This window comes from Acomys minous, assembly GCF_964271855.1.
Source record: "Acomys minous genome assembly, chromosome: 4".
Taxonomy (NCBI): Eukaryota; Metazoa; Chordata; class Mammalia; order Rodentia; family Muridae; genus Acomys; species Acomys minous.
The window spans coordinates 90,738,556-90,761,206 of NC_140486.1; the positions used below are offsets into that span (position 1 = coordinate 90,738,556).

General features: G+C 41.6%; 1 protein-coding gene across 3 annotated transcripts; it reads left to right on the forward strand.

Moving 5' to 3' along the window:
- Positions 1-37: 37 nt before the first annotated feature.
- Positions 38-21,979, forward strand: FASTKD2 (FAST kinase domains 2). Of its 3 annotated transcripts, XM_084780231.1 has the most exons (13): positions 93-174; positions 337-510; positions 1,044-1,844; positions 5,114-5,217; positions 5,858-5,966; positions 6,168-6,291; positions 6,521-6,660; positions 8,040-8,212; positions 14,661-14,824; positions 16,892-17,107; positions 18,575-18,659; positions 20,363-20,477; positions 21,789-21,979. In XM_084780231.1, exons 2-13 carry the CDS (start codon positions 445-447, stop codon positions 21,894-21,896), a joined length of 2,205 nt encoding a protein of 734 aa, XP_084636357.1. In that variant the 5' UTR covers positions 93-174; positions 337-444; the 3' UTR covers positions 21,897-21,979. The 3 variants fall into 3 exon arrangements, with proteins under 3 accessions (XP_084636358.1, XP_084636357.1, XP_084636359.1); XM_084780232.1 differs by lacking the exon at positions 337-510 and having other exon boundaries at positions 38-174; XM_084780233.1 differs by lacking the exon at positions 337-510 and having other exon boundaries at positions 123-259.
- The last annotated feature ends 672 nt before the right edge of the window (positions 21,980-22,651 follow it).

The window sequence follows — 22,651 nt, forward strand, 5'->3', positions numbered from 1 at the left end:
ACTATTCTTTCTGGCAGTTTTACCTCCCCATCTACACATGGTCTTGTATAGTCGCCGCGAACTTAAGCTTTTTGACCTTTACAAGGACCCGTAGAATGTCACCAGCCACGCCGCTTATTTAGGGCGGAACTGTCATGGCTGCGCCCATGTGTAGCCACGGCGTTCTCTTGTAAGGTGAGTGGATGGCGAGCGTAAGTGGAATCGTGAGCGATATCGTAGTAGTCTTTTTACCGGGTGGAGAAAAGTTTGAGAAGTGGCGGTGAGTTGATGCTGAGTGGTCCCGGTTTCAGGAACTTGATGAGGCTGGCTGATTGTAGCTTTTCTTTTTTTTTTCAGAGGTGAGGACCGAACCCAGGGCCTTGCGCTTGGCAAGCAAGCGCTCTACCTAGGCAAACAAGTGCTCTACCACTGAGCTAAACCCCCAACCCCTGATTGCAGCTTTTCATGCACGAAAAACACAGCTTTCATTTTTTTTCTTCCTTGCTTAAGAAGCAAGGCCGTCCTGTCCAAGTACGTTTTCTTAAGCAGTTTGCTTTTGGCTATTTCTGGATCATGTGAGTGAAAGTGTCCATCAATGGTACCATTTTCAATGGAAGCCTCCAAAGCAGTGTTAACAAAGTTCAGCCGAGGAAGATTTATTGAACACTTAACACGGGAAATGTTTCCTTCCTTCCTTCCTTCCTTCCTTCCTTCCTTCCTTCCTTCCTTTCTCCCTTCCCTCCCTCCCTCTCTCCTTCCTTTCTTGCTTCCATTTGTTTTAAAGACGCTACTTTATCCACACCTACATAAGAAATCATTTATTTATTTATTTTAAAGTAGCTACTTTCTCCACAACCGCTGAAGTGACTGACCTGGGTACTTTACAAGAATATATATGCATTGGAATGAAAGTGGAAGAAACATACTGGAGACATGTTTTTGCCATTTTAATATAAAGCTCTAATGGCTCATAGGTCCCCTTGCAAGTCCCTCTTAGATGCATTTCTCTTATTTAAGCAACAGTTTTTAAACTATTATTTCTTTTATTCACCCATTCCCTACAGGAAAGTCCAACACACGTGCTCTCCTTTAGTAAGAAGCTAACTTTCCTTGCATCTCGAATATTTGAAAGTGTGCCAGTAAATAGCAAAATGAATAACAAAGCACATTTCATCAGACAATTCAGCACTTTACTTCCAAGAAGCAGAGCTTTAAGGATATATCCTCTGGGATTTTGCAGACCAGAAGCTATTCATTCAAAATGGAACCCGAGAAACTGTCTGCTAAATGGTTTCGATGAGGGCTTGCAACCGTCTGTTCGATACCTCTTTCGGAATACATTTATTTTGAACTTATTAGATGGTTGTACTCAAACTAAAGGCATAGGCCGTGCAGCTGTTTTTAAACATGACAGAATCCTTTGTCCTAAAAGAATGTCGAAACATTCTTTTGTCTCTGATGGGACATCTGATCATGATTTGATGAAAATAAACTTTCATCATACCTCCAATGAGGATGTGCTTAGCAAGAAAATCAGACCAACCCCTGTGAATCATAAGAAACTGGCCGAGGAGTGTAACTCTCTGAGTGATGTGCTGGATGTGTTTTCAAAAGCGCCTACGTTCCCTAGCAGTAATTACTTCTTAGCAATGTGGATACTTGCCAAAAGGATATCTGAAGACAAGAGACGCTTTGAAATCCAGCTGATGTTCAGTCATCCCGCCTTTAACCAGCTGTGCGATCAAATGATGAGAGAAGCCAAGATCATGCACTACGACCACCTTTTGTTCAGTCTTAATGCTGTTGTGAAGCTTGGAGTCCCCCAGAACACTCTGATGGTCCAGACTTTGCTGAGGGTGATTCAGGTAAGTCAAAAGGAGGCCTAACTGTGGCTTTGCTGTGTTGAACATATCTTGAAGGAGTCAGGGGAAGTAGACATGTATAGCTTCCTTAAAAGACTATCAGCTGGGTGTGGTGGTGGCGCACGCCTTTAATCTCAGCACTCGGGAGGGAGAGGCAGGCGGAATTCTGTGAGTTCGAGGCCAGCCAGGTCTACAAAGTGAGTCTAGGACAGCCAGGGCTACACAGAGAGACCCTGTCTCGAAAACCAAAACAAAACAAACAAAAACTATCAGCAGAATATATGTTCTTATGTGCATTTCTGCATTATATATTACATGCTAGGAGATCTTAAATCATTTCTTCTGCTTTGGGAATTTGTGAAAGCCTGCCCCACTTACCTTCTCAGGGCTTAAGTGGGAATGAAGAGTGATGCAGAGAAAGGTTGGGTAGTTGAAGGAAAAAGGGGGGAAAAAAAGGGTGTGAGCCAGTATTTTCCCTTACATAATCTTAATCCTTTTACCAGGCTTTAGGTGAGGAAACAGACTTAGTGATACCAAGCTGCTTGGTTAACAGCTAGTGGATTCTTTTACTCACACAGTGAATAGATATTGGGCGTCAGCCATGTACAAGATACCACATTTATCCGCTGGTATAAAAGCTAGAACACATAGTTCCTTATAATCTTGACCCGTACAGGCTAAACTGGGAGATGTATTTGTAGGCAAGTACAGGAGTGGTAGCCAGCATTTCTTTAATGACCCCTGTTGTGTTGTAGGCACTGGGCCAGTGCAGTTATCAAAATACTTACAGAACTCTCAGTGTAATGACAAAGAATACAAGTTCGTGTGAGAGTGTGGAATGGGATTTCCAACCTGGTTTTTGTCTTCAAAATATGAAAATACATTGGGGAGAAGAATCCAAAATCAGTGTCTGTGAAACAGCTACCATTTTGTGAGAACTGGTTATGAAGGAGTTGGTGTCTGCAGCAGAGATCAGTGAGAAAGTGGCTCCTTCAGGAAGCTGAAATAGTTCGGTGCCTCTGAAGTAGAGGATGGGGGTGAGGTGGGGGTGGTGGGAGGATGATAGGGTTGGGTTGGGTTAAAAGTTGGTTGGATATGTGGCGAGCAGCAAGGGTTTGAGGCTGGAAAAGATAATAAGAAAATGATAAAAAGCTTTTTATACTTGGTGGAGTTTGTAGTGCCCAGTAGGCACAGGGGCACCAGAGTTCGTGTGAGAGTCAGCTCTCACTCTCCACTCAACCATTGGAGAATCTTAAGACAGGGGTTGAAATGCTCAAGTTTGCGTCTTCAGTTCCAAGGGTGTCAGTATCTTGCTTGATGTCACTTGTTGTTGTTTTTTTTTAAAGATTTATTTCTTTATTTTTATTTGCATTGATGTCACTTGTATGGCACCAGATGTGAAGAAGTAAGCATTTACTTTTTAAGAGTGGCTATGTGACTCCTAAACTCATTAACTAAATAAGTATGTTAAAATACATTAATTTCCTGGAGATAATCTGCCATACATTCTGTTTTACTAGAATTCATGAATTGAGTTTATAGATATATGAACTTAAATTTTTATGTTAACTTGATTCATATGTCCTCAAGCAAGAACTTTAAAATTTTTGTGGTTTTATAAGTCACAGAATAGCTGTTTGCCTGGTAGGCACTGTATTTGTTTCGTACGTAGTCGTTTTTTTTTCTTTTTTTTTTTAATTTAAATTTATTTTAAAAATTTATTTGCTTTACATCCCAATTATAGCCCCCTCCCTCATCTCCTCCCGGTCCCGTCCTCCCTCTCTGTTACCTCCTGTGTCCCTCCCCTAGTCCTCAGAGAGGGCAGCCCCTCTCCCCTATCAACTGACCGCAGCTACCAAGTTTTATCTGGACTGCCTGCAACCTCTTCCTCTGTGGCTTGGTAAGGCACCCGATGAGGGGGAAGTGATCAACAGAGTCCATGGCAGGGACAGACCCCGCTCCCCGTACTAGGGCACCCCTATACTGAGCTGAGAATGGGAGGCCTAGGTCCTCTTGATGCGTGATCCTTGTTTGGTACATCAGCCCCCACCACCTCCCCTGGGCCCAGATTTGTTGCCTCTGTTGGTGTTTTTTTTTGGAGTCATTTAAAGATGATTGTTTGGATCCACTTTCCACTGATGGTGATGCAGTTTTGTACTGGACCTTGGACAGGCATTCACAACTGTGAAACATCCTTTTGAGACCTTAGTAGGAATCTGAAAATCTGCATGTGATTGTGCCTCAGAAATGTGTGTGCTTGTCATAAAGACGTCTAACCAGAGGTGGAAGGACAGTGAATTTGAATCAAGTAGCCTGACCTTTCCATAGCAGGTGTTACAGGTGTTGTATATATATATATATATATATACATATACATATATATATATATATGTATATATATATATATATATACACACACACACATACATACATACATATGTATATATATATCACATACACACACATATATATGTATACACACATATGTACATATCCTGTATATATACATATATATTAAGAGAGCTCTTGTGGGAAAGAAACCACTCCCCAACCCTCTTCCAGTTTTGTCCTTAAAGCATTATATCATCTAGTTCTGACTCAAAGTTATGGTTACTTGGACCACTGTAGCAAAGAGCAAAAGGCTTCCTCAAAGATGGTCCTACTCTTAAGAGGTGAGTTGTAGTTAACTGCAGAGAACTAGAGACCCCGTATCATTGCTGTTCTCTCTCCAGAAGGCCGCTGCCATTTCTGGAATAAGCTAGAACCCTAGCTGAGACCCAGGTAGTGGTGGTGAAATGCAGAGGGCCAGGTGGATGAGAAGACCCACATGGCAGTTGCAGCATGATGCTCAGGAAAGGCTGTGCGGGGACTGCCAGGACAGTCTTCTAGGGGCCATTTAGGGGAACAACTGACCTATACACTTTAGTAGTTCTGCTGGTCTACCGTGCTGTCCTTATGATGGTTTCAGGGGATACAGAGGTGTAAAAATGATGTTTAACGCAAGCTATTCTCACAGGCAAATAATACAGTCAATATCAAACGGATTTCTCATGATGCATGAGAAAGTGTAGGTGTATACATGTTATGTGTCAGTTATTTGGAAAAGCCACTGGTCCGTCACATCCTGTTTCCCGCAATAGATGTTTGTTGTGGGCTTTGTGAATCAGTGGTCTGGTCCCTGGTCCTTTGAAAGCATGAGCTCAGAGGTGTTGCTTGGGAAAGCTAGTATACATCTCATCACCTTTGCTGTGTTTGTACTTATATTTTAATAGGAGCGCATCAATGAGTGTGACGAGAGATGTCTTTCCGTTTTGTCAACTGCCCTAGAGACCATGGAGCCATGCATGAACGTGAATGCGCTCCGCGCAGCGCTGCGGTGAGAACCTCCTAGGCTTTCTTCACATGCTTTTCTCTGGGACCCGTATATGAGGAATTAAAAGGCCTGGGGAAAATTGGATTCCTTCTTTTGGGAGGCGCGGGTAAAGTACATATTGGTAGAAGGTAAGGCTTTTTTTTTTTTCTTTTTTAACTTAAAATTCCAATTCTGGTAGAATGGTAGAAAGTTCAAGATAGTACTTTTGAAAGTACCTACTTTATAAAAAGATCTGGGTGCCTTGGATTGGCTTTTCTTAGACTCTGGCACTGTGTAAGGTGCAGGGAGAACTGACATGTACCCTCATATCTGAAGAGGTTTTGGGGTACTATAGGGGTTACATTCCACTGGCTTATCCTAAAAAGATATAAAGTCGATACAGCTGACCTGATGTCACACATTGGGGGGAGTCATGAGGATACCCTCAATCTGAAGTGGGTTGTTCATTAATAACCATCATGCAGTAATGTGAGAGGAAATACTCAGGAATGATTTAGACCCTTCCTAAGTGCTTACACCACGTAGACCACACTGTGGATTTCATATTCCTGGCCTATTCCAAGTCGGGGCTGGACCAAATGAAAATTTCAGATTTCTGGCTTGAAGATTCTAGGATTGTTCTATTTCTTATGTCTAATGGCAGAATCATAGTTGACCAGCAAGTTTGGAAGATAGAACATATCTTCACATTACAAACAGTGATGAAGTGTATCGGCAAAGACACACCACTTGCTCTTAAGAGGAAATTGGAGGTAAACACCTGGTGAAATTTGAAAAAGACTGTCTTTGACCTGTCACTTTCTAATTAAAGCATATCTATCTGTATGTGTAAACATACCTGTGTGTGTGCATACTTGTATATCTGTTCATCATGTATCTTATGCTCCATTTTTGTTTCCTCACCATCAAATTTTCCAGAAATGATCGTTAAATGCAAGTTTGTTTTTCTGTAGATGAAAGCCTTGAAGGAATTAGGCAGATTTTCTGTCTTGAATTGCCAGCACATGTTTGAAGTATTAGCTGCCATGGATCACCGCTCTGTCGTCCTTCTGAATGAATGCAGTAAGGTGGTCGTAGGTAAGGGGCTTTCCCCATCTGACCTGCCACATCTGACCTATTACTGGTTTTCAACCCTTGGCTCTCATGATGCATAACTGGGATCAGTTACTTGTAAATTGTATATTTGCCTACTTTTGTTTTCCTTCAAAATACAATGTTATTTTTCCCCTCAAGAAGGTATTGAATATCTTGAATCTTACATTCAAAATCATCTGGTAATGCTTGTTTATTTAACTCATTCTCACAGATAATATCCATGGGTGTCCTTTTAAAGTATTGATTGGCATCCTGCAGTCCTGTACAAACCTTCGATACCAAAATGAAGATCTCTTTAAGAGCATAGCAGATTATGTGGCTACAACTTTTGACATGTGGACATTGAAACAAGTGAGTTTCAGTTGGGGTGTCCCTGGGAAGCCTCCAGGAAGCTCGCCATGCACTCGTCTTAATGTTGCTCCCTGCCTTCTAGAGATCAGGGTGTCCAAGCACTCCAGTGCTAAGTTATAAGTTAGCTCAGCTCCTCACCTTTCTACAGGGGCCCACTCGTATGTGAAGGAAAAATTACATTGTCCAAAGTTCTTCTGTTTGCTTGTCAAAGAGTTAGATGGTAGGTGGGCTAACTGTGTAGTGTTGTGTGTCCTATTTCATTGTTAGCTTTTGATAATGAATTAGGTCTGAATAATAAATTGTCACAGGCTTACGGTTTTTGAAGAATAACATGTTATTACTTCATGACCTTGTCTGTTTTTCCCCTGGAGTCAGGTTTAACCACTACATGTCTGAAGGAAGCAGCTTGTAATTCTCGCTGTTTCTAGTGAAGTCGGTGGAGACTGAGCAGATCCCTGGGTTCAGTTTGTTACAAGAGTAAGAGGAAATTTGAGTTTATTATGAAAATTAACTTCAGAGAGGGTGATTCTTGTGGTAAACATTACCCAGTGGGAAAGTGGAAGTGAAGTTTATATGATTCATGATATTTTACTTCCGTAAATTGATCTAAGATACAGAAATGTTTGAGTTACAAAAACAATTTTTTAAATGTCATAATGAAATGTAATTCTGTGTATACTAATTTTTAAAAATTTCAGGAGTTGGGGATTTAGCTCAGTGGTAGAGTGCTCGCCTAGCAAGCACAGGGCCCTGGGTTCGGTCCTCACCTCTGGGGGGGAAAAATTAAAAGATGGGGAAAAATAGGAAAAATAGTTGCACCATGTTAGGGTTAGGAGTCAGATAATCACCCGGGGCATGATGGCACACACTGTGATCCCAGCATCACCCGGGGCATGATGGCACACACTGTGATCCCAGCATCACCCGGGGCATGATGGCACACACTGTGATCCCAGCATCTCGGGGCGGAGGCTGGAGAATTGAAAGCTCAAGGCCAGTTTATAGGTTAGGAAAAGAAAAGAATGTTTGCATTATCACATCTATGAGAATCTAGGCAGTATTTGGAATTGGGAGCAGTTCAAATTAGAAGTCATCTATCTTGAAAACTTCAGAGAGGCACAATTTAAAGTAATTTGCAGATCTGTCATATGACAAATAGGTAAGAAAGGATTTTCAGTGAGATGTGCAGATGATTGTATGTCTTGGTTCTCGGCTTAGAAAGAGACTGCTCATTAAGTTGATATCTGATGAAAGAACAAAAAGAAAATATAATTGTCCCTTTGGGGGGTGGTATTTTGTTGCTTGTGCTTTTTGAGATTTAAAAACTTAGAGCAGCATCTTCTACCTGTTGAGTAACTTCCCTCCCTTCTATTTTTAAGATTATCTTTGTCCTCTTGTTATTTGAAACTCTTGGTTTTCGGCCTTCTGGTTTGATGGACAAGCTCATGGAGAAAGTAGTGGAGGAGCCTGGCTCTCTGAACATGAAGAACGTCATCTCTATCCTCCACGTGTACTCCTCTCTCAATCACGTCCAAAAAGGCCAGAGCAGAGCGTACGTACAGTGTTCCTTCTCCCATGTCCCGCAGTGTGTGTACAGAAACGATTGCAGATCTCAGGCTTAACACGTCAGCGCGCGTGGCTGGGTTCCCAGCCTCCGCCACATCTAGAGATCCAGCAGATGTCGCCTTTGTGAGTCTCTGTCCTGCTTCTTCCTTTGTTCAATTGCTCATTCATTATAGCAGTTTTCATTTTCAGGCTTGTCCACTTTCCACTATTAACTCCTAAATTATTTGTTCTTTTTAACTTTGTCAAGAAGTTAGATGTTTCTTTAAATTTATTTTCTACTTTTTATCTGTTTGTTGTTGTGGTAAGGCTTTTCAGCATGAGAGGTGCTCTCCTGGCACACTGTACACACTGTACACGCTGTACACGCTGTACACACTGTACACAGCGCGCTGTTGCCGACTGGCACAGCACTGCTGTCTGAAGCTGCATTCCCTTTCGTACTTGACCCATCCGCGCTGAACACTTCCTATCCCGTCCCTCCCTCCCCTTTCTCCCCTCTTTCTATCGTTTCTGAATTTGGAATGTGTGTTAGGTGTCCATTTAGACTGGCTTGTTCTCCTGTATTATACCAACTGTATTAAACTATATAGAGGATTTTTTTCTTTTTTTAAAGGCTAAATCATATCCCAGCTTTATGTTTATGCCATGTTATATTTATTCACCTGTTGATGGAAATTTAGGGTGTTATCATATATTGACTTTGTGTTGAACAAGAGAGTGTATACATCCTGCTGAGAGCCTGATTTTAATTCTTTTAAGTCAAAATATACTTGGAAAACTTGCTGTGCTAGCCATGTCTGTAATCCCAGCACTTGGAAACTTGGGGCAGGAGGATTGCTGTGAGTTAGAGGCCAGCCTAGGCTACAGGTTAAAACTTTTGTTTCTAAAACCTAAAACAACAACAACAACAACAAAAACAAAACAAAAAGGAGAGCTATCCCTGAGTGTGGGATCAAGAAGCCATATGTTAGCTCTCCCCCTCCCCTTTTTAAAAATATTTGGGTTCTTAATTTTTGAGGAATCCTCACCAATTTATGTAGTTTTCTCCCAACAGTGTGCCACAGTGCGGAAGGGCTGTTCCCCCAGTGGTGTGCACTGTGTGCTGTGTGCTGGCTCCGCTTGCTTTGTGTCTTCTTGTGCTACTTTCTGGCCATCCTGACGGGTGCGAGGGCACCTCTCTTCCTGCTTTGGGTTTGTGTCTCCTAACTGTCTGTTGTGTTGAGCATCCTTCCTTACAGCTGTGCTCTGAGTGTCTCTTCTGGAGACACACCTGTTATGTCCTTTGTCAGTTTTCTGATCATTTCTTTATGCTGTTGAATTGTAGGCATTCCTTCCAAATTTTGTATTCTAATTTCCTCTTGTATTCAGTTTGCAAATATTTTCTGCCCCTCTTTGATTCTGTCAACTTTTGCTTAGCAGATGATTCTTAGTTTGCTGTTGTCCCCTGACTACTTCTGCATTTGTTCGTTGGACTTTTTATATGTATCATAGTCTAAAGCTCACTGTTCTATATGGTCATAAAATAAAGATTTCCCATGTATTTTCTTGGAGGATTTTTAGTTTAGGTCTTATGTTTAATCAGTTTTAAGTTTACTTTTGTGTAACCTCTAACGCAAAAATTTAACTATCATTTTTATGCACATGCCCTTATCCCAGAGCCTCTGCAGAGACTGTCCTTGTCCTTTGTGTGTTCCTCCTGCCGTTTTGTTTTTATGCAGAGCTGCTTTGTCTTAGATTACCACAGCTTTGTAATAGGTTCTGAAGAAGAAACATCTTATAGTTGGCTAAGAAAGTGCAGGCAACTTAGTTTCCATGTGACTTTCAGAACACATTTTTCTTTGTGGCATTAAAAAATACTATTGGGAATTTGATAGACAGCGCACTGAATCCCTGAGTCACTGCAGATAATACAGCCATTTTAACAATGTTGGCTTCTGGTCTCTGGCTGAGGGATGTCCATATTATACTTGTGTTAGTTTTAATTTCTTTAATCAGTGCTTTATAGTTTTCAGGGTGCAAGTCTCTCACGTCCTCAGCTACGTTTGTCCCTGTGGAGTTCCTCTTTCTGATGTTATAAAGGACACTGGACAGCTCGTTGGTATAGAGAAATAAAGCAGACACTACTTTGCTGCTTTGAATCCTATATATGCCCTGTTTCTTTACCTTTTTCTATTTAATTATTTATGAACCTAATTGTTTTTATATATTTATTTCACCTTAAGCTAGAACTTCAAGTGCTATATTAAATAGAAGGGGGCAGGAGGAGGCATTCTTGCCTTGCTCCTGAGTGTTTCACCACTTAGCATGCTGCTGACGATACAGGCGTTTCACAGGTGCCTTTATCATATTGAAGGACATTCTCTCCATACTAAATGTATTGGGGGCTTTCATCACAGAAGGGTGTTGAGTTTTCTCAAATGCTTTTCTTCATGGATTAAGGTGATGGTGTGATTTTCTCTTAACCCTTTATTCTGTTAATGTGGGATTATAACATTAATTGATGGCGTGTGCTAGGCTGCCCGTGTCTCACTTGTTCATGGTCTCTGTATGATCCTTTTTTGTGTGATACTGAATTTAGTTTGCTAGTGTTCTGTTCCTGTTTCACAAGTGTGGCTAGTTTTGGTGTGAAGATAATGTTGGTCTTGTGAGTTTAGAAACGTTCTAGATGCTTGGATGAGTTTAAGAGGGTTGTGTTCATTTCATTATTCTCCTTCCAACATTTGGTAGGACTCACAGTGCAGTGCTCTGCGGCTGGACCTTTGCACTGTGGAGAGGTGTGTGAGTGTTTGCCCACTTGTGTGTATGTGCACTACCAAGCCACCTCTCCAGACTTTTTGTGAAGATTTTATTGCTGAATCTATCTATGTATTCATTGCTGGCCTATTTTGATTTTCTTTTTCTATATGGTTTAGTCTAATTTAATTGGATATGAGTTAATTTTTTATTGGCTACCAATTTGTCTGCAAACAACTTTTTCGTATTTTATTAGGCTCCTTTTTTTTACTGTGTGTGTGTGTGTGTGTGTGTGTGTGTGTGTGTGTAGGTGTGTGTAGAAAGAGGCTGAACATGTGCAGACTTTGTCATTTTTCTGTTAAAGATAGTATCACAGCTATTTACATAGGATTTGCATTGTATTAGATATTATAATCCAAAGATGATTTAACCAAAAGAGTAGATATTATAATCAAAGGATGATTTAAAGTGTACTGCACAGTATACATAGGTTACATGCAATTTTAAAAAAAAACTTGGGCTCACTATGTAGCCCATACTGGCTTTGAAGTTTTGATCCTCCTGCCGCAGCCTCCCTAACTGTCAGGAATCCCAGTGGTGCCCCACAGTGCTTGGTTTTTGTGTACTAGGGATTGAACCCCAGGCTTCAGCGCATGCTGTGCACTGGACCAAGGAAATGACATCTCCAGCGCCTTTGTCATGTGGATGGCGTTAGTGGCAGCGCCTCATCTCTCGCTTCTACGTTCAGATTCCCGTCTTTCCCCCACTAGTTTAGTTGCAGGTTTACTGCATCCACTTTGGTTCATCTTTCCCTGGGGCTCATATTCATTTCTGTGTAAATCTTCATTACTTTCTTCCTCTACTACCTCTGGCTGTGGTTGTGCTGCTCCTCTGTTTTAAAGAGGTGTTTGTTTTCAGTTTGTGGGGGGGGGGTATTTTGCCTGCACATGATGGCTGTATTCTTCATGTGTGCATGGTCCCTGTGGAGGCCAGAAAAAGAAATTGGATCCTGGAACTGGAGTTACAGTCGTGAGCCTCCGCGCAGGTGCTGGGAATAGAACTCAGATCATCGGCAACAGCAGCCAGTGCTTGGGGCTTCTGAGCCGTCTCTCAGCCTCTTCTAGTTTCCCGAGGCATAAATTAAGGTTTATTCAAATACTCTTTTTAAAAAGTAACATTTATTACTGCAAACTTTTCTCTTCCCACTGCTTTTTCTGAGTACTGTTACTTTTGGTGCGTTGTGGCTTTGTTGAGATTTCTTTCTAATTCTCTGCTTGATTTCTTCTGTGACCACTAGCTGTTAAAGAGTCTGTTGAATAATTTTCCCTTTAGGAACTTCCCAGTTTTCCATTTGCTAGTGGCTTCTGACATATTCTGTTGTAGTCTGAACGGACGTCAGTAACATTTGCACTTTCCTAAATGTGGTACCTTTGGTGGAACCTACGTGCTGGGTGTCCTGTGTGTGCTTAACTGTCGAGTGTGTCGTCCCTGTTTCAGCATTGTCATCTTGAGTGTAGTGTTGTTGGGTTCTCTGTCTTCATTTCTGCTTTGATGGTTATTGAGTGAAGAGTAAGATCTCTTACACTGCTGTTCTGCTGTCCGTCTATCTGTCCATAGATCTCTGTTTTTCCTATAGCTGTGCTTCTTGATGTTGAACGCTCATGCATTTGTAAACTACCCCACTTTCATGATGCGCTAATAGAATGACTGTCTTTGTCTTTTGTGACAGCTTTTTTTTTTTTACTTAAAATCTGTTTTTTTCTAATATAAATGTGGCCATCCCTGTTCTTCAGTCACCATTTGCTTGTTGTGTCTTCTATTCTTTCACATTCAGATTGTGTGTCCTTAAATCTAACTTGCACCCCTTGTACACAGTAGTTAGACTTTTTAATTTTGTTATCTGTTCAGCTTCTTTATATCTTTTAATTGGGGAATGTAATACATGTATTAGTTACCTTTCTTGTTGCTGTGGAAATATACAATGAACAGCTTAAGATTCACTCTGGCTCTCAGCTTGAGGGTACAGCTGGTGACAGAGAGGGAAGTCATGGTGGTGGGAGCATACGGCTGGTCCACATGGCATCCTCACCCAGGAAGCAGAGATGAATGCTGCCACGCAGGAGCGTTTTCATGATTTAGTCCAGGCTCTGAGGTCACAGGACGGTGTTGCTCATATTGAGGTGGTTGTCCTCCCTTCTCAGTTCTGCCTCTCTGAAATACCCTGTTAGACATGCGCAGGAGCATGTTTCCATGGTGACTGTACATCCTGCCAAGTTGACAATGAAGATTAATGATCATAGTATAGATATATTTAAAGCTTTTATTGGTAGAGAAGGGGATATTATCATCATTTTGTTTCCTGTCATGAATTTTTTTCCTCTTTTTTTTTTTTTTGTCTTCCTTTGTAATTTGATGTATTTTTTTTCCTGTATTTATTTGTAGCTACTGTAGGTCTTATGTAATTATGCTATTGCAGCAGTTAGTATAGGCTCATGAATTTTAGTCACATAGAAAATCTGGGCAGTTTTATTCTCCCCCACTGTTTGTTACTGATTTTACAATTTATATCTTTAAGATTGTATTTATTAATTTTTTAAAACATTATATTAGTTAGTTTTTCTCTTAACTTCTGTACTAGAACTAAAAGAGGTTTACATACTCCTGTGACTGCCACATGAACCCGGTGCAGTCAGGTCCCACTTTAATGCCCCTGCCTCGCTATTTTCTTGCTCATCCCTATCCTGTGGTACTTCAGTTCTCCCGACCTCGCAGGCCTTCCTGCTGCCTTGGCCACTGAGACTGCCCGGCTGACCTCAGACACTGGCCTGCACAGACTTGTCAGTCTGAGCTTTTTGTCCCAGACACGCCTACCCTTGTTGTCAGCATCCCTGTTCCATGCCTTCATCCTACTGTCTTACTGTCACACAGAGCCCCTGGGCGCCATTCAGATGATCTTCCCTTCTAATCTCCCCGAAGCTCCCTTCTCCCTTCTACCCTGTCACAGTACTCTGTGTGTATTTCTGTGTTATGCTAGGGATAACATATGCCCTGAGAGTCAGACTTAACCTGGATTCAAGGGAAGTCTGCCGTTCTTTAGCAGTGTCGCCTCCCTAAAGTGTTATGCTCCCTCGCCATCTGTGCTCAGCTGCTGTGCTATACTGCACAACAGTAGCTGTGAATGGTAGGGTTAGGCTTGTAAGTCATTACCAAGAATTTTGATAGCTGGGAATTTTTAATTGCTTATAAAACTGCAGCGACAGCCCAGCCCTTGTAGAAACTGTGTAAAGAGTAAAAGGCTCTGGTGCCTGACCATTTAGGTTTTAAAACTGTCTGTTTCTTGCCCGTCCACTGTAATTAGTTCATGGATGAGTTACTCAACTTCTGAGCCTGTTCACTCATCTTTATTTATGAGAATAATAATACTGCTATCCCCGTAGAGTTTTAATAGAGTGAAATGATTGAAAGCCTATGAAACATTTGTATGCAGTACATCCGCAGTCGTCATTCATTGGCTATGTACATTTACCATGGGAGCTAGCCACGTCTTGCACTATGTATAGATGCTTATTTACAAGTCTGATCGTTTCATCTCATTTCTTTGCATTCCTTAAATACCATGGTTTTGTAGCATGGAATCTGCTCTTCTGTGACCTTGTCTCATAAGTTTATTTGAAATCTGACTTTCCTTTGTTCCCCAAAAGGTTCCTAGAAGCTATGGCTAGTGCTCTGACTAGCTGTCTTCACCACATCTCTTCTGAAAACCTATTGAATGCGGTGCACTCATTTTGCATGATGAATTATTTCCCCCTGGCCCCTATTAGCCAGCTTATCAAAAGGAACATCATCTACGAACTGCTGACTTCAGGTAGGTAGTATGTCACCTTGTCATTCTGAGTGGGATTTGTAGAGCAGTATTAGTTCAGACATACAGAGCAAATGCTGCTGAGTACAGCCGATCATGGTGAAGACAAAGGTCAGTGTTTCAAACTACAAAACCACAGAATCACCTTTGCCAGCATAACTGCTGCAGGGGGAAGGAAAGAATAAGGTTTGCACAGGTGTTATTCTTTTAGCCTGCACTGTATGCATACTACTCAAAGCGCAGTGGTCTTGATTAGAGGTGCTTACATTTCTTTTTTCTAAGTATACTATTAAACCCAACCCAAGCCACCTAGAAATAGTCTTTCCAGGTCTCTATAATGAGGAGATACAATGTTAGATCTAATGACCAAGTAGGTACCAAATTGGTGAATTTATTTATTCTTGAAACCAAATTAATCATTGGCTTCTTTTTTTTTTTTTTTTTGAAATCATATTTATATAGCCCAAGCTGGCCTGAAAATCTCACACATGTACCTGCCTCTGCCTCCCAAAAGTGGAATTTCCAAGTGCTGGATTAAATGTGTGTTACCATGCCCTAAAGTCATCGACTTTAAATGAAGAAAAACAATATTTGGGTAGATGTACAGAATTTACTAATGTATCTTAGAATAAAGTAGCTATAATTCAGTCTAAAAACAATGTATAAAGTCCTGAAATTGAGTTAAGAGTCAACCATATTACTGATGTTTTAAAGTAGTTGATGGTTGGAGAATAGACTTGGAAACTTGGATTCTAGTCTTAAATTCTTGGACAGTTTCTCTCCTATAAAATGAGGAGTTTAGACCACATCAGTTCTAAAGATAGCTTTAAGTTTGAAGCATTGGCAAATGCAGGTCAGTGATCTAGACACTGAAAACCAGGTTCTCATTGAGAGAGCCCTGGGAATAAGGAGGAGACTGCCGACCCCTCCTCTCAGGGCTGAGGGAGCTACACAGAAGAGGAGGCAGAGTGACGCCAGAAGAGTGCATGACTCCAAGGAAACAGTGCCTCCCCGACACAGTAGAACCGATACACACACGAGCTCTCAAAGGCTGTGGCAACCACACAGGGTGTATACAGGTTCAAGCCAAATGGGCCCCAGCATTGAAAGGTGGAGGAGAAAGCAAGTCCCCATCCCTAACCAATGAGCTATCTACAAGTGATATCCACTTGCAAAGTAAAAATTAGTTCTCTCCAATGGAGTCTCAGTAGGTATACAGACCACAGTTAGGAGTAGGCCTGTGCCCAGCGGTAGACAGCCAACACCAATGAGTGAACTTGGTAATACATGGTAGACATGCTGTCTCATATTGCCTTGTCTGGGCTTCTTTTCTTATCTTTTTTTTAAAATTAATTTATTCATATTACATCTCAATGGTTATCCCATCCCTTGTATCCTCCCATTCTTCGCTCCCTCCCATTGTCCCCTTACTCCCCTCCCCTATGACTGTGACTGAGGGGGACCTCCTCCCCCTGTATATGCTCATAGGGTATCAAGTCTCTTCTTGGTAGCCTGCTATCCTTCCTCTGAGTGCCACCAGGTCTTTTCTTGTCTTATTAGTCTGTTGCTTGCATATTACAGTTTCTGATTTTGAGTTTTTATGGTGTGTGTGTGTGTGTGTGTGTGTGTGTGTGTGTGTGTGTGTGTATGTGTTTCTTGTATGTCTTTTCTTTTTTTTTTAATTCTGGTTTGTATTCTGTTGTTGGTGTTGTTTGCCTGTTTGTTTTCTAAAGAGAGAGACGAAGAAAGGGTATGGAATTGGGTGGGAGGACCTGGGAGGAGGTGGGGAGGAAACCATAGTCAGAATATATTATATAAAAAATAGTTTGTAAATAAAAACATGGAATAAAGAAGAGAGGGGAAAGGAGGATAACTGAAGGTAATGGGTTGAATATGATCAAAGTTCTTTATATATACACACACATGTAAATTTAACCCATTATTTTGTGTGGTGAATTAATATGCATTAAGTAAAAAAAGATTCTAAGAGGTGATTAAAAATATAGATATATTAGTATTTTTAAATGTTATATTAATGTTTTAAACATGTGCTTGCTTTTGTATTTTTAGGTGACACAGAGAAAAATACTCAGAAGCTTCACGTTTTGAATACATGTCTACAACTTGACGAAAGTGCTTACAACAAAGCTGCACACATCCCACTGCCACAGCTGCCACCATCACCATCACATCCAAACAAGAAGCTTGCAGAGGTGCTCAGCAGCCTTCTGGAAAGTGAAGGATGCTTCTCGAAAAATGTTCAGTTGCCACATAATTATCACATTGGTATGGATTTCTCTATTTTGTTTTTTTTTTAAATTTATTTATTTTTTGTTCTGAAAAAAGATTAGGAGATTGTATTCAAACATGAATACTGCATTTACATCATTTTTACCCATGTCTTTCCTCTCTGCAACTCCTGTGCATGCATGCGCACCCACACATACACATAGCTTGCTGAGTCTGTTTAGTATTGCTTGATTGTATATTTGTTGACTACTGACCACTTGGGACTAAGTAACCTATCATGAGGCTTGTCTCTGAAGAAAATTGATTCCTCTCTCTGTAGTTATTAAGTGCCTATAGTTTTTCATCTAGAGGTAGGGCCGTGGGAGCTTTCCCCATCCACATTGGCATGTCAGCTGGTCGTGGTGTCATTAGGTCTTATCTAGGTGACCATATTGTTAAGACTTCCCGTCCCAATGAAAAGACACTGTCTCACAGCAGGTACCCTAGTCCTCTGGCTCTTACAGCCTTTCTGTGCCTTCTTCTGAGATGTTCCCTGAGCCTAAGATGTAGGGCCTGCTCTGTAGATGTACCAGCTGGGGTTGGGCATCCCACAGTCAGTTATTCTCTGCATTTGCAAGAGTTGCGGCTTGTGTGTAGGTTCTGCCCTTCTTCAGAAACTTCTTTGAAAATGGGCGACAGGTGCGCTTATCTGTGGGTAAGAATAAGTATGTATGATGCAGTTAGAAATTACACTGGTTTAGAAAAGTGGCAGTAGAAGGTTCTTCTCTAGGGTCTGTGACCTCATCAGCCACAGGTAGTTGGCTAGGTTCATAGTATTAGGCATGGATTCCCCCAACTGAGCAGCACTAAGTCCAATTACACAGGTGTTGTTTTCTCCCAAGACACAGGTGCCACTATTGCAGCTTTGAGGCTGTCTGGCCATGTTTGTAGCCTTCATCTGGGTAGGACTGTTGATTGCTTTTTTTCTCCTGGTGCTTGCATAGGACCTTTGGGTAGTGTGAGAGCTAGGGAAGAGGCTTGCAGGTCAGCTTTAGCTCAGTTTCTCCCAAGTCCGAATCCTGTGTCTGAAATGTGTGGTGTCTTCAGCAGTGGGCTTCTGACCTTTAAGTTCTAGAAGGCAACTAAGGGCAACCGCGATAACCTGTATTGTTCTGAGACTCTCTTGGACTCCCCTGACCAACAGCTCAGGGAATTTCCCATGCCTGGCACTGGGTTTTGTTCGTCTTTAGATGCTTCTTATGATTTCCTAGAATGGTGACTTTAGGAATGTAACTGTCCCAGCTTCTTTGTTAAAAAGGGCAGCAACAGTAGTACTCATAGAACTCTATGGCCATTAATGAGATTCTACATGTAAAATCCCTAGATTAGTGTCTGCTGCTTTATAAGTTCTCAGTTTTATTTTAGCTACTGCCGTTCTCTTTTCTGGTGCTGTTGTATTAAACTTTTGCTATATAGAAATCACTTTGAGCAGTATGTAAGAAATTAATATCATTTTTTTTTCAGATTTTGAAATAAGAATGGACACCAACAGAACCCAAGTATTTCCATTTTGTGATGGAGATTCAGCTTCTGCCACAAACATGCAGAGGTAGCTTATATATACTCACTTGCTGGGATCATTCCGAATTATAATTTTAATAAAGAAAGACTTTCTATTAAATGGCAGTATCAAAAACACCTTTTGAATGTATGTATCTTGCAGTACACCAAGGGCTTTCCCACATGTGAATCCGCTGTATGTGTCTGCGTTCAACAGACTGGAGCTGAGATACCTGCTGAATCAGGCATTCTTTAAAAGCTAGTCTATAAAGATAACAGTTCAGTAAGACGATGTTAACATAATTGAAACTATCAGCGCAGTATAAGCCTCAGCCTAGATAATACAGTGACCAACAGCTTGAGGCATCTACAGAAATTAAATATGCAATGCTTTTGCCTTTCCTCCTAGTCCTTTCTTATAGCTTTATAATTAGTATTATTTGTGGATCGGAGCACATTAAAGCTAATCCAAGTCATTTCCTTGACTCCTATCATATATAATGTGCTTCTGGGAGAAACATGATATCATACCATAAAAAAACATCCTGCCTGTTGAGTAGAAGTATAAGAGCACGAATTGGCTCCACACACATCTCCCTTGTGTCAGCCTTTTTGGGAAGGCTCTGCTAGGCCTGTGGGGCACACAGCGATGAGTCAGATGTTGTGCCCCGGGGAACTCATGCCATGTGACTCTCCCAGCCAGGCACCCGCATACGGCAGAGAGGAGTAGGGGGACTGGGAAAATCTTGTAAGGATTCAGCCCTTACCTGCCCATGCCCAGTCATTCACACAGTGGTCCGCGTCTTTCTATTTCTGCATCTGCCTGGCTCATTCCTTAGTCATCTTGCTAAGTGTTGTGTTACCCAGTTGTCCTTAATGCCTTCTCAGCCGGGCGTGGCGGCACAGGCCTTTAATCCCAGCGCTTGGGTAGGTAGAGGCAGGCAGATGGATCTCTCTGAGTTTGAGGCCAGCCTGGTCTACAAAGTGAGTCCAGGAGAGCCAAAACTATCCAGAGAAACCCTGTCTCAACTACCTCTACCCCCACCCCCCGAAAGGAAAAAAAAAAGTCTTTTTTCACCCCACTGAAATCGCATTTCCTCTTTTTAATCTGTGTTCTAACACGGAATGACAATGTCGTAATTGGTAGCATAAAGTGCTGGGCCGTGCAGGAGCCAAACGGTCAGTCTTCTCTTCTGAAATCGAGTGTCCAGGAGAAGACAAGAGCAGGTGTATTGTGTTATTTTTTCTGTTCTCCCCGGGACCTTCCAGAAAGCAGAGGATGGTGAGAATCTTAGTGCGGCTTTCCACTTTGATTACAGGCTTCCCTCCTGGAGAAGTCTTTGTCTTAGTGTTTTCTCATGTTTGCTCTTGAGTTTGGAAGATCATTTTCCATTTGCTTCCCCAGTGTCTTTTTTAAATGAGTATATTTGAGTCAGAGCTTAGCACTGCCCCAGAAACCCTTACAAGAGATGCATTTGTATCAGGAAGCTTTCCTCCTTAGAAAGTAAAGCCACTCATAAAGAAGGCTGGTATATAATTATGTAAACATTGTGTCAGGTTTGGGTTTACAAAGTAGTCGTTGTACACTGTGTTGATCTGCAGATGCTAAATAACAAAAGTAAAGGACAGAGTGGTGGGGGTGGGGGGGTGGAGAGAGAACAAAGTCTCCAGCCTGGGCTCCAGAGAGCAGGATGCAGCCAAATTCCAGATGCTTACCTGTCACTATTCATGTTTTTGTTCTTTTCTTTTCAGAGTAGCAGTGCTGTGTGTTCCTAAGTCTTTCTACTGTTTGAATTCAAGCCACCCCAGAGGAGTGTTGGCTATGAAAATTCGACATTTGAATGTCATGGGTTTCCATGTGATCTTGGTAAGACAAAGCTATGAATGGACTATTTCTTGTGTTGGTGCTGTGCACTCCCCCAGCTGCTGGGGGCTGCGCTCGAAGGTGGGCACTGGGCTCCAGGGGAGCAGTCAGCTCCATGGCAGTTCACTTCTGAGCTGTGGTTTTCTGTCAGAAGGAACATTCTAGTGCGTGATTTGGCTCAGCTGGGTATCGTCTTCTACTAGGGCGTTTATAGATGGTATCTGCTCAGCCTTAATCTCTTTTTAATGAAGAAGGGGATACACAATACCTTTCTTACTGAATTAAGACACATGAAATTGCCACCAATTTGCAGATTATCTTGAACAAGGAAGGATGTTAAGGCTTTTGTTTCCTGGGCCAGTGTGAGACTCCTGTAGGGTGTGCTTGCCGCCTGGAAACCTGGAAGAAGATTCTTCTATTAGGCTACCCTTTGACGCTCAGAGTCATGGCTTTTCTTGAGCAGTCTTTCTGATCTCCCTGTCAATACCTCGGACCTTATGATGATCTTCGGCTTTATCTACATGCTGCTCCTGTGGTCCTGCACACGGTGTGGAGTGCAAACACACAAGCCTCCCGTTATTAGTGCTTTAATATCCAAAAGAGGTTGGACCTGACTTACCAAGATTTGATGTGGCTCTCCTTTCTGCTAATGTACTGTTTAAGTTTGGAAATAATTTTGCCCTGTTCAGAGAGCCCTTGAGGTTTTTATGCTTTTCAGTGTGAACTATTTTCCTCAGTCCTAGACTTATTAGATTCAGAATATGAACATTTGCATGGTGACTTTAAATTTTTTAAAGCTGGCTTGCTGCTACTTTGTGCTTAGATCTCTAGCTTTTATATGTTATTGTAGGTATCGGTTATTGTGTTGTTTAAATTCTGAATTCCTGTCTAAATGTTGTGTAAACTCTGCTCCCCGATTGTCCCTTGATATGTCAGTAAAGCAGCTTAGAGCCAATCAATGAGCAGGGGAGAAAATAGGGCTGGACTTCCTGCCAACCAGGAGAGGGGGAGGAGTTAGGAGAGGAGGTGGAGGATTCAGTGAGGTCCAAGGAAGGAGGAAGGAACTGGAGCCAAGGAAAGCTACAAAGTGCAAGTATCACTGAGATGTTTGCCAGGAGTAAAACAGCATGGAGGGTTAAGAACAGACTTAAACTGCCCAAGATTGTGTTGTGAAGCTTTGTATTATAGAAGAGTCTCAATTATTTGTATGATAGTTGGGTTAAGAAATAGGCTAAGAAAAACAAAACACTTTTATTAAAAAGAAAACTCAAGCATGTTATCATTTTCTTACAATCTTTTTTTTTTTTTTTTAAGATCAATAACTGGGAGCTGAGAAAACTAAAGATGGAGGATGCAGTCACATTCGTGAAGGCAAAGATCTATTCAGATGATGCGTTTCCCACTACTGATGCAACCGTGTAAAGCATGGATTAAGGCAAACACTTATCAAAGCGCACACAGTTGTAAATATGACTTTAATAAAGGATATGATTCAGTTATCAGTGCAGTAGGCTGGCTGGTCTCTGTAAGTATTACTTCAGGTCAGGTTAAAGATGACCTTACGAATGGCAGCTGTGTTGATACTGTATTTTAGAATAGACTGAAGACATTTCAGAAGGGCCATTCTTCCAGCTACTGTGCTCCTCTGACTGCCCACGTGCTTGGGATGCTCAGGAGCTGTCTCTGTACTCCATCTTGTTGGCTTTGATGTGTTAAAAGCTGCTTTCTTAGCTGTGTTGTAATGGGTCACATATAAGCTGGTGTGGGGACTTGTCTGAAGTCTTTTTTTTTTTTTTTTTTTAAAGTTGTAATAATTTTTTTTATTTTCTTAAATTGATTTACGTTTATTGTATGTGAATTGATGATTAAGCTGCACATATGTCTATTTGAGAGTGCCAGATCTTGGAGTTACAGACCATTGAGAGCCGCCATGTGAGTGTGGGGATTTGAACCCAGGTCCTCAGGAAGAGGAGTCAGTGCCTTTAACCACTGAGCCATCTCTCCAGCCCATCTGAAGTCTTAATATTGCCTCGGAATTTATCCTTGAGATCATTCAAACAGTGTCCAGATGCCGTTTAGACCAGGTTTTCAAGCACTAGGTCATGCAAGAATTGGTGAGGTAGCATGTGAAACATGGGTGAGGAGCCTGGGTCTGCTTCAGTGATTATGTGTTTGCT